Source organism: Delphinapterus leucas, chromosome 10 (genome assembly GCF_059928025.1).
Source record: "Delphinapterus leucas isolate spDelLeu-1000000601 "Yukka" chromosome 10, BTC_Dleu_Yukka2, whole genome shotgun sequence".
NCBI lineage: Eukaryota > Metazoa > Chordata > Mammalia > Artiodactyla > Monodontidae > Delphinapterus > Delphinapterus leucas.
The window spans coordinates 1,514,453-1,527,146 of record NC_143138.1 but is presented as its reverse complement, the minus strand read 5'-3'; the positions used below and the strand labels follow the sequence as shown (position 1 = coordinate 1,527,146).

Sequence of the window (12,694 nt, the reverse complement as noted above, 5' to 3'; positions counted from 1 at the left end):
TCTCCTAAGGGAAAGGTCTGCCCCTACTTCTTCCCAGCATCCTCGGATAGTGTGACCATTCCTGGGAGATTCAGGAGGGTGGAGGGGAGGACGTGCAGCGTGAGATGGTGAAGTCAGGCCGCCGCCGACCCGCCCCGTCCACTGGCAGCCCTTGCAAGCAGCAGGCTTGGCGCAAAGACCCGGCATCCCAGCCTCTCCTGAGGCTCTGGATAAGCCCGCGTAGGCGCGCCCGACGCCCCGCCCTTCAGGCGCAGGCACCGCCTACAAGCCCCGCCCCGCCTGGGTCGCGCGCTGCCGGAAGTGGGCGGGGCCTGCTCTGGCTGGGAGGCCGTCGGCGGGGAGGGCGGGGCCTGCCGCCGGCGCGACGGTGCGTCGCGCGGTGATGCGGCTGACGCTGCGCCCGCCAGGCCGCAGTCCGGCCGCCCCGCCCCCGGCCCGCCCCGCCGGCCTCCCAGGCGGCCCTGTCAGAGTGCGGCGGCGGGCGGCGCGGGGCTGGTCCTTGTAGCCGGCGAGGAGGCTCCTGCGGCACACCCCCGTCGGTCGGCGCCTCTCTTCTGCGCGCGCGGACATGGCTCAGGCAGCGGCGCGCTGCCCCAGCGCCCGCGGCTCCGGGGACGGCGAGACTGGCAAGCCCAGGAAGGTGGCGCTCATCACGGGCATCACGGGCCAGGTGAGCGGGGGCAGGGGCCGCGGGCACGTGTGCGCTCGGGGCGCCGGGGGGACGGCCGCGGGGGCGCCGGGAGCTCGGGCCGCGGGGAGGCCGGTGCCCGCGCGCGGGGCCTCCCTTGCTGCCCGGTCCCCTCGCCCGGGTCCCAGGTCGCGGAGGAAGTAAGAGGGAGCGGTGCTGTGCAGTCACAGACCAGGAAATGTTTTCCTGTTTTGTGTTTTCTTACACATTAAAAGGCCACCTCGCAGGAACTTCCAAGATCGCGGCCGCACCTGGACGGGGGGCAGGCTGGTCCGGGCTCGGGCCGGGTCCCCTCCCTGCCCCAGACCCTCAGGAGTGTCCGGAGCCCGGCCCACGAGCGGCGGGAGGCGCCGGGGCCGGGCCTCTCGGGTCCCCCCTGGGCGGTGGCGATGCCGACACCCGGTGCTCAGGAAGTGATGGGGTGAATAAAGGTGATAATCCTGATGCGCACGCAGGCTGTGCTTATTACGCGCCGTCACTTGGCTGATAGGACTTCATTTAGTTTTCCCAGATGCTCTTTGAGGCGGTGCTCTTATGTTCTCCACTTCACAGATGGGGAAACCGAAGCCCGCGGTCAAAGCGCTAGGAAGTGTCCAGTTGGGATTCACACTGCTGTCAGACTCTCTGGCAGGAGAAAAGAGATAGAAACTGTCTAGGCGTACAGTCAAAGGGCGTTAGACAGTTGTAACTGCTGGATACCTGATTACTTCCTAGTTACTCATGCATCGTGCTGTGTTTAAGGTAATTACAGTAAACCCCGGTTTGAAAACTGGTGGGAGGGGTGGCGGGGAGGGACAGGGATCTGAGGCTGAGTAAGAGAACCCTCAAATTCAGTCAAGGGCCTGCATACTTTCAATATTATGGAGAAATTAGTTAAGCTGTTCGTGTAACTCTGTTGGTATGGCTTATGCCTACGGAAGTGCCAGCAGCGTGAATCCATGCAGGTTAGAAGGGAAGCCTTATTTAGAGCCGGAGTACTGTGGTCGGGTAGGTGCTGAGTGGCCTCCTTCAGGCTGCCTTCCTGAGCTACTCCCTGGCCAGACAGTTCTGGCTCCCCACTTCATTTCCACTTTAAAACCCCTGCTTGAGGGTCAGGCTCCTTCTAACCTCTGCACCAGTATCTCCCACTTCCCTCCAACCCCACCCTGTGCATTGTCCCCTCATCTGTTGGGTGTTGTGCTGGCTTCTGCAGCCCCTGGCACAGTGCTGAACTCTGGTTGCCACGTAAATCCCTGCTGGTGCAGTTTACTGCTCTGCTTTGCATTTATCTCCCAGGACAGTGACTCCCGCCGTGGGTCTCGGAGTGCTGTGAGGTTAATGCAAAGGGTCTGGAGAGCCATACCTGCTGTCCAGTTTCTTAGTCGTGTTGGGTGAGAGCTTGTTGAGCTACTCTGCTGAACATTTTATATATTCCTATGTAAGAGGCAGGTACAGTTTTTGTCCCTATTTTACACCTGGCTTAGTAAGTAAGGTTAAGTATGTTCCCTGAGGGCGCACACCTCATGAGTGTCAGGGCTGAGATCTGAACCCAAGAGTTGCTCTAAGCCATTTTGTTATACTGCCTCTGTGGTAAGCCACCCACATTAAGTTACAGCCCTGTGTGTGTGTGTGTGTGTGTGTGTGTGTGTGTGTGTGTGAGAGAGAGAGACAGAGACAGAGACAGAGACAGAGACAGGGGGAGTAGGGGAGAGAGAGGGATTGTTTTACTCTAAGAAGAGGTCTCAGATTCAAGGTGAGGTTGAAACCGCTGCTCTGGCCCTTAGGGCTGTTGTGGCCTTTGTGCTAAGATGGGCTCTTGCATGGGTTGTCCCACGTTCGCCCTTGAGAGTGCGTGCAGGTGGCCAGGGTGCCTGTCTGCTGTGCATCTCTAGTGCTCACTGCCAGCAGTCACTCCAGCTTTCTTCCTCCTGTCTCTTCCTGACAGTAGTTGTGAATCATTCCCAGAGTTTTTTTACCTTATTAAATCACCTCGAAGAAAACCAGGCTGTGCTCTGCATTGCCACTTCAAGACCCTCCGCCAGCCATCCCCAGGGCTCACCTCATGGTCTAATTATGCTTGCTCTTTGCTACACCAGGGAAATGTTATTGCTGGTCCCTGAATATTGCTGCCTTGTACCTCCGTGGGGTCATTATTTTGCACCTGAATGCCCTCACTAGTCTTACTCCTTTTAACTTAGCTAAAAGCCTCAGCCAAATGCAATCATTCCAGGCTTTGTATTTTCAATTCTTTGTATTTACAGATGTGCAATCCATGTTGGCTACATAGATAGTTTATATAGCTTAGTTCTTTGGTTTGTTAACTCCTTTAGGGTAGAAACCTTCTTTTGAGCTTACTACCTCCCGTGTGGCTTCACCTAGTGGGCTTCCAAAATGTTGACTTACTCTTCCCATGAACAGAACTTGTCTCTACTGTGTGTCTGCAGGGTGCAAGGCTTGCTTTGTGGCTGCTGGGAGCCAGAGCCTACGTAAGCTGTACTCTCTGCCCTCCAGGATCTCACAGTTTTTGAGGGACTTAATGCACATGTCAAAGTCCGTATTTTACAAATATGTTAGGGGCCACATGCCTGGTTCATCCAACCTCACTGAATGCTGGCAGTAGCAGGGGCTGTGTCTGGGGAGAACAGCGTGTACAGGAGTGTAGAGAGGGGAGAGTTAGGGGGGCCATGAGGACCAAACATAGTAATAATGGGAGGAAAGAGAATTTATTACATTTTGTACCCCTTGCTTATTTCCAAAAAGATTCTGAAGTGGCTTCAATAAAAAAACACAGCGTTGGACCATCCTAAGAAGAATGAAAAAAATAGGAGTCTGCAGTGAAGGCTGTAGAAAGATGGAGGTAGTGTCCCCAGCACTGAGGGCGGCTGCCAGGTGGGCATGAAATTCAGCTTTGAGCTTCCTGACCGTCAAGGCAGAGTGGGTGGGCACGTGGAACTTTGTTAGTACTGAACTCTCAGGGGGACACAGAGCAACATGATGCACAATGAGCTCAACAGAGTCATCTCCTCAGGATGCTCTTGTTACCCTGACGGACTGTGGGAGCACATTTTTCGGTAGGTGGAGACTTCAGAGAACTGAATGGTCAGCGTTTGTGGATTTTTCCCTTTCTGATATCTGTTATGTCAAGCTAGTCTCTGCCAGGAGCATAGGCAAGTTGGAACTGTAGATTACCTTGTCAGGTGTCCTTGGTACGAAATTAATATTGGTGTTTTAAATATGGAAGAACTGACACGTTGAGGTCCTCCACACCTGCAAGTAGCCTAGGTTTTCCTTAGGAAGCACTTTAGATGTGGTCAGACATCTAAGCAAACACCAAGTCCAGAGTTCTGCGCCATGACACATGGAAGGCAAAGCGTTTATCTTTAAATGGTTGGAAAGTTAGCCCTGGTCAAGAGGAGTTAACTTGTCTGCTGTTGGCAGACAACACATTTTTACCAAGTCTTGCGTAGAGGAAAGAGATGGACCCTTTGAGCTGTCAGGCAGATTATTTAAGCCGTAATATTTTGTTTCAGAATTTTATTTTTATGGCCTTATTTTTTATTTTCACTAATTTAATTATTTTCTTTTAAGCATGTTCTAGCTGCCGTCAGACAACCATAGCCTTTAAAGAGAGCATGTTTAAAACAGATACCCAGATTCCCTAGACTTAGGTGGCTCTCACAGGCTTTATCTTCTTCATTTAAGAATTAATTTAAGATGCTGGAAAATGGTAATTGAGAATTGGCAGGAAGTACCATTCTTTCCACAGTTTTCCTTATCCCTTTTAAATAATGCTTCAATGGGATCATAATAGATGACGGGGATATTACTTCTTCTGGTTTTACTTTCTAATCCATATTTGGTGTCCCGCAAATTTCTGCATTCTAGTATCGGCATCAGAATCATCATTTGTGTAGATGGAGATTTAGTGAAATGTGATGAAGTCTACTAAAATAGCCATTGGTAATGGCTACATGGAATCACGGAGCCAAAGCTGTGTCCAGTTCGAGGGAGAGGCCCATGATAGATTAGTGATGTCTGCCTGGGAGAGGGATGGGAGTGATGGCACAGTGCTCTGTCTTTACAGGATTGTGACTCCTTGGGTTTAGGAAAAAAGTGTCTTAATCACTTATCCCCTATATCTAGCATAACTGGTAAAGATTAGGTACTCAAAATATTTCATAATTAAGTCTTTACTTGCTGATGTTTATTATCTTGCAGAAAAGTTGCCTGGAAGTTGTAGAAGTCTGTAGAAATGAGAACAGAATGCAGTTGTTGTTGGTTGGGTAGAAGCAAGGCATTTCAGGGTACTGTGGGGGAATTGGACAGTATATACCCAACATAGTTGCAATTTAGGAGATAAAATGATTTGTTGTAACTTCAGATTTAAAGGATTTAGAAAATACCCATTTCAGGGAAAAAAAGTAACATATCCAGTTTTGTATGATAGATTTCCTACCGTTTTTGTACTCATGTTAACCATTGAATTAAAAAAAATACTCCGTTGTCGTGTGCGTTGAGATCTTCGTACTGGAGTTAGATAACCATCATCGTGTGGAGGAGGAGGGGAGGCTGAGAAGGTGTGATTCCCCAGGTCACACAGCTGGTTAGCACGGGGGCTAGGACTGATCAACACTGTCCTTCACGGACAACGGCAAAGGGGCTGCTTTGAGCCAGAAAAATTGGGGTAAAGGAGTCTATGGTAGTGAAATGTGAGCATGGTGTTCTGTAAAGTTGAATAATAATAAATTACACCTGGAAAGCAATCAAATCTATTTCAGTATTTAATAGTATTTAATTTACAAAGGAAAATTAATAAAATACAGGGACTAGAGAAGGTGGTTCACGTTCGGCCATTCCTTAGAGAACTCGGACACTCCCTTCATTGGAGGCGTATGCTGTCCCGAGCTAGAGTTGCCTCCGGAGCCTGCAGACTTCTTGAGCACGGCCTGTCTCCCCGTTACGCACGAAAGCCCAGTGCTTCTGTCTCCATGTGGGGCTTTGGGACTCCAGGGCTGAAATCGAGGGGAGTTTTATTAGCTACCACCTGATCGCTGAGATGAACTAGAAGAACTGCTAATTGTACTTGTGATCTTGAACGGCTTTCTTTGAGGTGTGGAGTTCTCAACTTGCCTGTCCTTTGAAGCAGCCTTTCCTCAACTTTTGCTAGAGGTTTTCACTAAACTGGGATTATTTGGCTATGATTCCATGTAAAGAATCAGGCTTAAGGAGTGAGGCAAAATGTTTGCCTTTAACCAGGATTCTGGACACTTGGTAGATAATTATTTGGGGGGGGGCACAGAAAAAATTTACTGACATTGATAGAATGATTGCTGTGTGCCAGGCAGTGTGCCCAGCATTTTATATAAACATTGATAGAACGATTGCTGTGTGCCAGGCAGTGTGCCCAGCATTTTATATAAATTATCTCGTTTAACTGTGGGTGGTAGGTATTTTTACTGTCCTCCCTATACCAAGCAAGGAAACTGAGATTTGGAGAACTTCAGACTTGCCTGAGAACCTCTTGCACCAGTCTTTTCTCAGGACCTTCTCTCCTGTGTCAAGTCAGACTAGCTCTGTTGGCCAGATTGTTGACAAACTGTACAAGTTCACTGCTCTTGAGAAGCAGGTTGTTTTTAAAGGCTGCTTTTTGATTAGTGCTTTACCATGCTGTTTAGTTGATATTAACATTACTAGCCTGTGTGTCTAGGAGAAGTCTGGGGTGAGGGGGGGAAGGGGGTGAAGGGCTGCTCTCTGAAGCCTGCTGAAGACCCCTGGTGGCTTCTTCCCAGTTCTCTGAGGGTTTTACGGTAAGAAATGGAGATGGGGGAGCAGAGTGGCTTCCCTGCCCACAGACCTCCCGGTGGAGGGTCAAGAGCCAGCAGCCACTTCGTGGGTCCTCAGAAGCGGGCCAGGGCTGCAGCTTGGGTGAGGGCGGTCTGGTTGGAGCCTGTGGCGGCAGAGCTTGCCCGCGGCCCAACGTGCACAGGGACAGCCAGGTCTCCGGGTGGTGGAGGGAGGCGGGCGAGGGCCCTTCTCCACCTGCATGTGGACCGGAGTCACAGCTCCGGGTTCACTTGCTGTGCTTCTTTCCTCTCTGCAGAGTGGGGTTTGTCCTTGCTGTCAAGGCCCAGATGCCTGAGGAGACTAAGAAGTCTCCTGTTCTAGACTCTTGGACGCCGTCATGTAAGCTGGAACATCTTTTGGCCTGCAGAGTGCCCTTAACGGATACTTTGGACTTGCCTTTTCTCCAGGTTGTAGTTTAACCTGAAGAGATGCTTCCCTGACTTGAGAGGACCCTCCTCTCTTCTCTCTTTCAGTAAGCCTTGCATTTGGGCTGAGGGGTAGGTAGTTCTCTATTTCATATCCCCAAAATTTCCAGTAGCAATTTGGTGTTTTTTTGTTGTTGTTTTTTGCTTAATTAATCTTTTCTCTTGGAGGCAATTACATTTGAGGGCAGATCATCCTGTACTTAGTGATAGAAGTACTAGCGCTCATGATTAATTCGGTCGACGGATGTTTGAGTGCCAACGATGTGTCGGGCACTGGGGATACGACAGTGAACACAACAGACAAAAATGAGCCTCCTGTGACACTCATGTTCTGGGTGGTGGTGATGGCGGTGATGGTGGGTGGATGACAGTAATTAAGGTGTGTTGAGCATGCACTCTGTGCCAGGCACCGCTTAGCGGGCTTTACACCTGTTTCCTTTCTGGAGCAACGGAGCCCTCCTCTGAGGCGGTCTTCTTGTCGCCCCTGAGGAACGCAGAGGTTAAACAGATAGCCCAAAGGTCACTCCCGTCCTTGTTTGCAAAGTCAGAGGTGAAATGTAAATCCCAGTAATTTTATTTTCTATCAAATTTATTGCTAGAATTAACAAATAAATTCTAAGGAGAGGTAAATAGATGGTGTGTCAAATTTGAAAAATAAAGCATATTCAAGAGTTTTTTTTTGCAGTTGTGGAAAGATATGGATTATAGTAGTAAAATAAGCCTGTATTAATCACTACGTTATATGCCCCTTATTTTATTTTCTTTGCTGTCATTTAGGTCACACTGTTAATTAATTCGTTGATGACTTATCTTGTGAACTCCCTAAATGCTGGGACTCTGTCTTGGGACAAGTGGAAGAGGAGTTGGATTTCTTGGCCAGTGTGGGTTTCAGTTACTGCTTAGCTACTTAGTAGCTGCATCGATTTGGGCAGGGTATTTACCTTTGCTGCCAGGTTGGAAGAGTTATTCCTACCGAATAGAAAAGAAGTCTGGCATGGAATAGGGCGTTTGCCCCATGACTAGAATGGACCTCTCTTCACAGAGCTAACCAGGTAGTGAGAGTACTCCAATACGGGGAAAGGACATTGAATGTGGAGGGCACCAAAGTCAGCCTTGCTCCGTGGGGGGCATCTATCGCCTAGGGCGGAAAGTTCCCTGGGATTTGGAATCGGCCACAGGCTATAAACAGATTTGACGTCTGGTGTGTCTTACAGTGCAAAGCAGATCTGGGGGCCGGTCTTATCTTCCCGTGTGAGAGGATTGTGGGCAGTGGACTGGACTCTAATCCTCCTTACTGTGATTTGCGGTCCAGGAGGAAAGGTTTGGCATAACTGGGAATGAGAAGGATGTCTTCAGTCCTGTCCTGCTTTGGTCAAAGACTGTTATGCGGTGAAACTTTTTTTTATGTCTTTACATTACACATAATTAATTGATTAACTGAGGAAAGAGCGTGGACCTGAGAATCAGAGGCTGGGTTTTAACACCAGTTAATTGTACAGCCTTAATTTTTTCTTAATCCATAATACGAAGGGATCACCTGGCGATCTCTAAAGTCTGTTCAGAGTGGAGCGTGCTATAACTTTAGGATTGAACACTAATTATAGCTTATTGTGTGCAAAAAAGTCTTGTATTTAAGCAGTGCAGTCATTTAATATCAGTTTCAAAGCTAAGGCCAATAGGAGAATTAAAAAAAAATAAAACCAGTGAGTGTTAACTGTACTGAATTTATAATTAAGTGTGTAAACTGGGAAGAAATTCACATATGAGTTGTATTTTGCTAGAATTTATAAGGTTAAAGCAGGAATTCAGAGCTGTCTGCCCTGGTAGGTTTTACCAAATGAAGTGGTTTTTTGGTGAGGAAGGATTTAAAATTCCTGTTATTTATTTTTTGGATTGAAATATTAAAAAATATAAGAATCTGTATTTTGAGCTTAGTGTTTAATAGTGGAGGGTCTGTTCTCTCAGTAAATACCTGCTGAGATTTATTCTGGGCTGAGTTAGGTGCTAGGCATATAGCCACCAGCAAGATGGATAGGATGTTGTTCTCAAAGAGCTGATAGTCCAGGGGGGACAAGTAATTTGACAGCATACTAATTGCTATGATAATAATAAGAGAGTCACTGAATCACAAGGAGATCTTCCCTTAAATAAAAATGATCCATAGTATCATTAATTCTGCAGATTTATTGAGCATCACTTAGCTTGGAAGTTTCTGGTTATGAATGCCATTGTATTAAAAGGGTTAGCTGTGAGGCCTTTCCGTAGGAAGCTGAGCTGCTGAAGGATCCCCTGTATGCTCCTTTTTTCTTCTTTTTGATGTAGAAATCCTCATAGTCTAGTATTTCGTGAAGGATGTTCCTATTTTCATTCTCACTTTTCTATCTCAAAAGCTGTATTTCCAGCCTTTAACATTTATTCCATTTGGAGACCTTGCCAGTTATTTGATCAGATATATTTATGTATGCACCGGGGAATCATAGACCAAGTGAGGAAGCATTTATGAACTGTCATTGTGTGATGACATAATGTAGGGGGCAGGTCAAATTTTTCTTTTTGGCTGATCAAATTTGAGTTTAACAGAATACTCCCAATATAGTAACTAATGGTGAGTTAGTGTCAGCCAGACAATTGATATTTGTTTTAGGGTTTGATAACTAATTTTTGAGCCAGTATTGTAGACAGAGACATAAGAGGTTAAAATCAGATAATTTTGTTTTGTACTAGAATATTAGGTGTACAATTATTTGAACCAGCATATACTTTTAAATGTTTTGTTCCCTGTAGTATCCCCAGTGTGTAAAGTGCAGAGTGTAAGACATGGTACAGGACTCAGAGTAGGTAGGGAAGGAAGCAGACGTGTAGGTGCTGAGGTGAGGGTGCGCCTGTGGCCTTCAGTGTAAGGAGGAGTGGCTTTGCAGCCAGTAGCAGGGAAAGGAGGGTGGTGGGGACTAGTGCAGTTGGGAGGCTCCGTGGGCTGGCCTCAAAGCATGGTCAGATTGGGAGAGGAGGGCGGCGAGGGCCTGGGCTCCCTGCAGAGGGCGGCGTGGGGACGGAGTATGGCAAATAGTATATTCAAAGTCCAGACGTGCAGGTCCCGGGAGGCTTGGAAGAGCAGGTTGAGGGGTGTGGGTTTGATTAAATAAACAGGGGCATGAGTGGAGCCCAGCCTCGGGTGAGTCTGCAACCTGGGCCCAAATCCTGCTTTAAAAAACGTCCTTCCGGGAGTTACTTACTAATCTTGAACCCTAATTCCCTTTTCTTTAAAATGCAGTTAATTATACCCACATCACAAGGTGGTGTGCAGATTAGATAGGATGATTTTAATAATGCCTAGTGTGGTGCCTGGCACATGCTGCTTATGAAATTCTGGTGCTTATATCTATCACGTATAATACATGACTTATGTGTGGTACGTTCCCCAGCATGGGGGAGAGTGAGAGGAGAGGGCAGCGTGGTGCAGGCGCACAGAGTGAATTTGAGTAGGAGAGCCAGGAAGACCTGGTAGATTATAAGGATGTAGATGCAGACGACGTTGGTTGTGGAGAAGGAAAGAGAATCAAAGGGACAACGGGACTTTGTGATAAGTTAGGTATGGGGCTGGCTGGGGAGGAAGGGAAGAGTTGGAGATCCCGAGGTTGTTTTGATTTTGGAGGCTGGCTGGGCTGGCTGGCTGGTATCACCATGGCCAGAAATGCTGTCCCTGGGAAGGAACAGCAGTGCTCTGGGGAAGGGAGTGAATTCAGTTCTGTTCCTCTTGAGCGTGAGGTGAGAGCATGACGTTCAAGTTCTAATAACCTGTAAGCCATTTAAAACGTCAGCTTGAAACGCAGGTGAGAGATCCCGGCCACACAGTGTCCCGTCTAGGCCTGGACGCAGCTGTGGATGGGGAAGCCCTGTATTCTGCTCTGCTTGCCCGCCGCCCGGAATGTGCTGTGGTCCCTGCCTCCTGGTATTAAAACTAACATTTTCCCCTTTAGTTTCATGATTGAAGTTAACCAGGTTACTTCAGTTATACTTCAATTCTCCCCGTTTTCTTTCTTTCTTTATATTTATTATCTTAGATTTTTATGAGTTTTGATGTTATTGCAAGAATATATTCTAGCAATGTGAATATTGTGTTAAGCAGTCTGAGTTTTGCACTCAAGGAATGCTTTTTTCTAGGTAAGTCAAGCCTCAGGACTCTGCTCAACAAGATCAAAGGGCTTTGGGGATGAAGCAGTGTGGTTTACGATCCCACACTGCTGATGTGTGACTTTGCTTCACTGTGATATTAGCCATAATATCTTACATTTGTATATTAATTTGTAGTTCTCAAAGCATTTCCATTGTTCTACATGGTATTCTGGGATGCAGGCAGGGCAGGGGTTGTTTCATTTTAGAGATGACCAACACCCAGAGTGATGAAGTGACCTGAGTCTCGGCACTGGCGGCTGTCAGCACAGTAATGCCGAGCTTTCGTTCCTTCTTCCGGATCTCACAGTATGCTAGGGTTAATTCAATTTAGCTTTCTTCTGCATTCCCTCACCAGTGTTTTACTCCAGGCTGGTGTTTTTCTTTACTGTTTCATAAACAGCCTATGCAGGCAGAGTAACGCTCCCACCCCAAGATGTCCACATCCTCGTCCCTGGAACCTGTGACTGTGTTACCTCTTGTGGCAAAAGGGACTTTGCAGATGTGGTTAAAATCAAGATCTTGAGATGAGAGATGATCCTGGCTTACCTGTGGGATCTGGCATCGTGGAGGTCTTTCAGTGGGGAGGAGGGAGACAGAGGTGTCAGAAAAGACAGCCTTGTAAGGAAGGTTCAGCCGGCCAGGGCTGGCTTTGCAGACAGAAGGGGCCACAGCCAAGCGGCACGGGCGGTTTCCGAAAGCTGGGAGAGGCCATGGGATCCTCCCTGGGGCCTCCAGAAAGCAACGGAGGCTGACTGACAAGGCAGATTTCAGACTTCGATCTGCTGAATTGGGAGGTAGGGAATGGGGGCTGTTTTAAGCCACTGTGGTTTATGGTCATTTGTTACATTTATGGAAATTTGTTACAGCAGCAAAGAGAGACTGGTAGGCAGACGATATGCTTGTTCCCACTTTGCACTTACTGGGAATTCTCTCTTGCTTTGGCCTGTTCACATGTATTTGTCTTCAGATTCTAGTTTCCTTCACATTCCAGCCCTCATTCATTTCCTTCGTCTTGGAATTCTTTGCACATTTTAAGTTATCCTGCAAATATTTTTGCATGCCTTCTGCTGGTAAGCAATATATTCCTTCCTTTGGTATTATGGAGAACACCCATTGTCCCTGTTTTCAAGGAACCTCATCTAATGAGGAGCATTAATGGATCATTTCAGCAAATATTTATTTAACACCGAGCTCTGTGGTGGGCACTGTAATAGCCAGTTGAATTTATGCCAATTTGTTCCTAATAAAAAAGCTGTTCTATCATCACCATCATTATTGTTGTATAAATACAGAGTTCTCCTGTTTTAATTGTTTGTTTGCTTATTTTTTAGATTCCACATGTAAGTGAAAACAGCAGAGACAGACTCACAGATACAGAGAACAGATTAGTGGTGATCAGAGGGGAGAGGGGTGAGGGTAGGGGCAGAATAGGTGAAGGAGGTTAAGAGGTACAGACTACTAGGTATAAAATTAATAAGTTACAAGGATGTAATGTACAGCACAGGGAATATAGCCAGTACTTTATAATAACTTTGTCTAGAGTATAATCTGTAAAAATATCAAATTACTATGTTGGACACCTGAA

The 12,694-nt window shown here is 47.3% G+C and overlaps 1 protein-coding gene across 6 annotated transcripts in view; it reads left to right on the top strand.

Annotated features, from left to right (window-relative positions):
* Window positions 1-368: 368 nt before the first annotated feature.
* Window positions 369-12,694, top strand: part of GMDS (GDP-mannose 4,6-dehydratase) — a 481,231-nt gene continuing 468,905 nt past the window's right edge. Inside the window, exon 1 of one of the 6 annotated variants that reach the window (XR_016394489.1) lies at window positions 369-670. Coding sequence is in view for 4 of the 6 variants with exons in the window: in XM_089918192.1 (XP_089774318.1) it covers window positions 569-670 (102 nt within the window). In the remaining 2 variants the exon portion in view is untranslated. The remainder of the gene's footprint in view (window positions 671-12,694) is intronic. The other 5 variants (XM_089918192.1, XM_089918189.1, XM_089918193.1 and 2 more) reach the window with 5 other exon arrangements.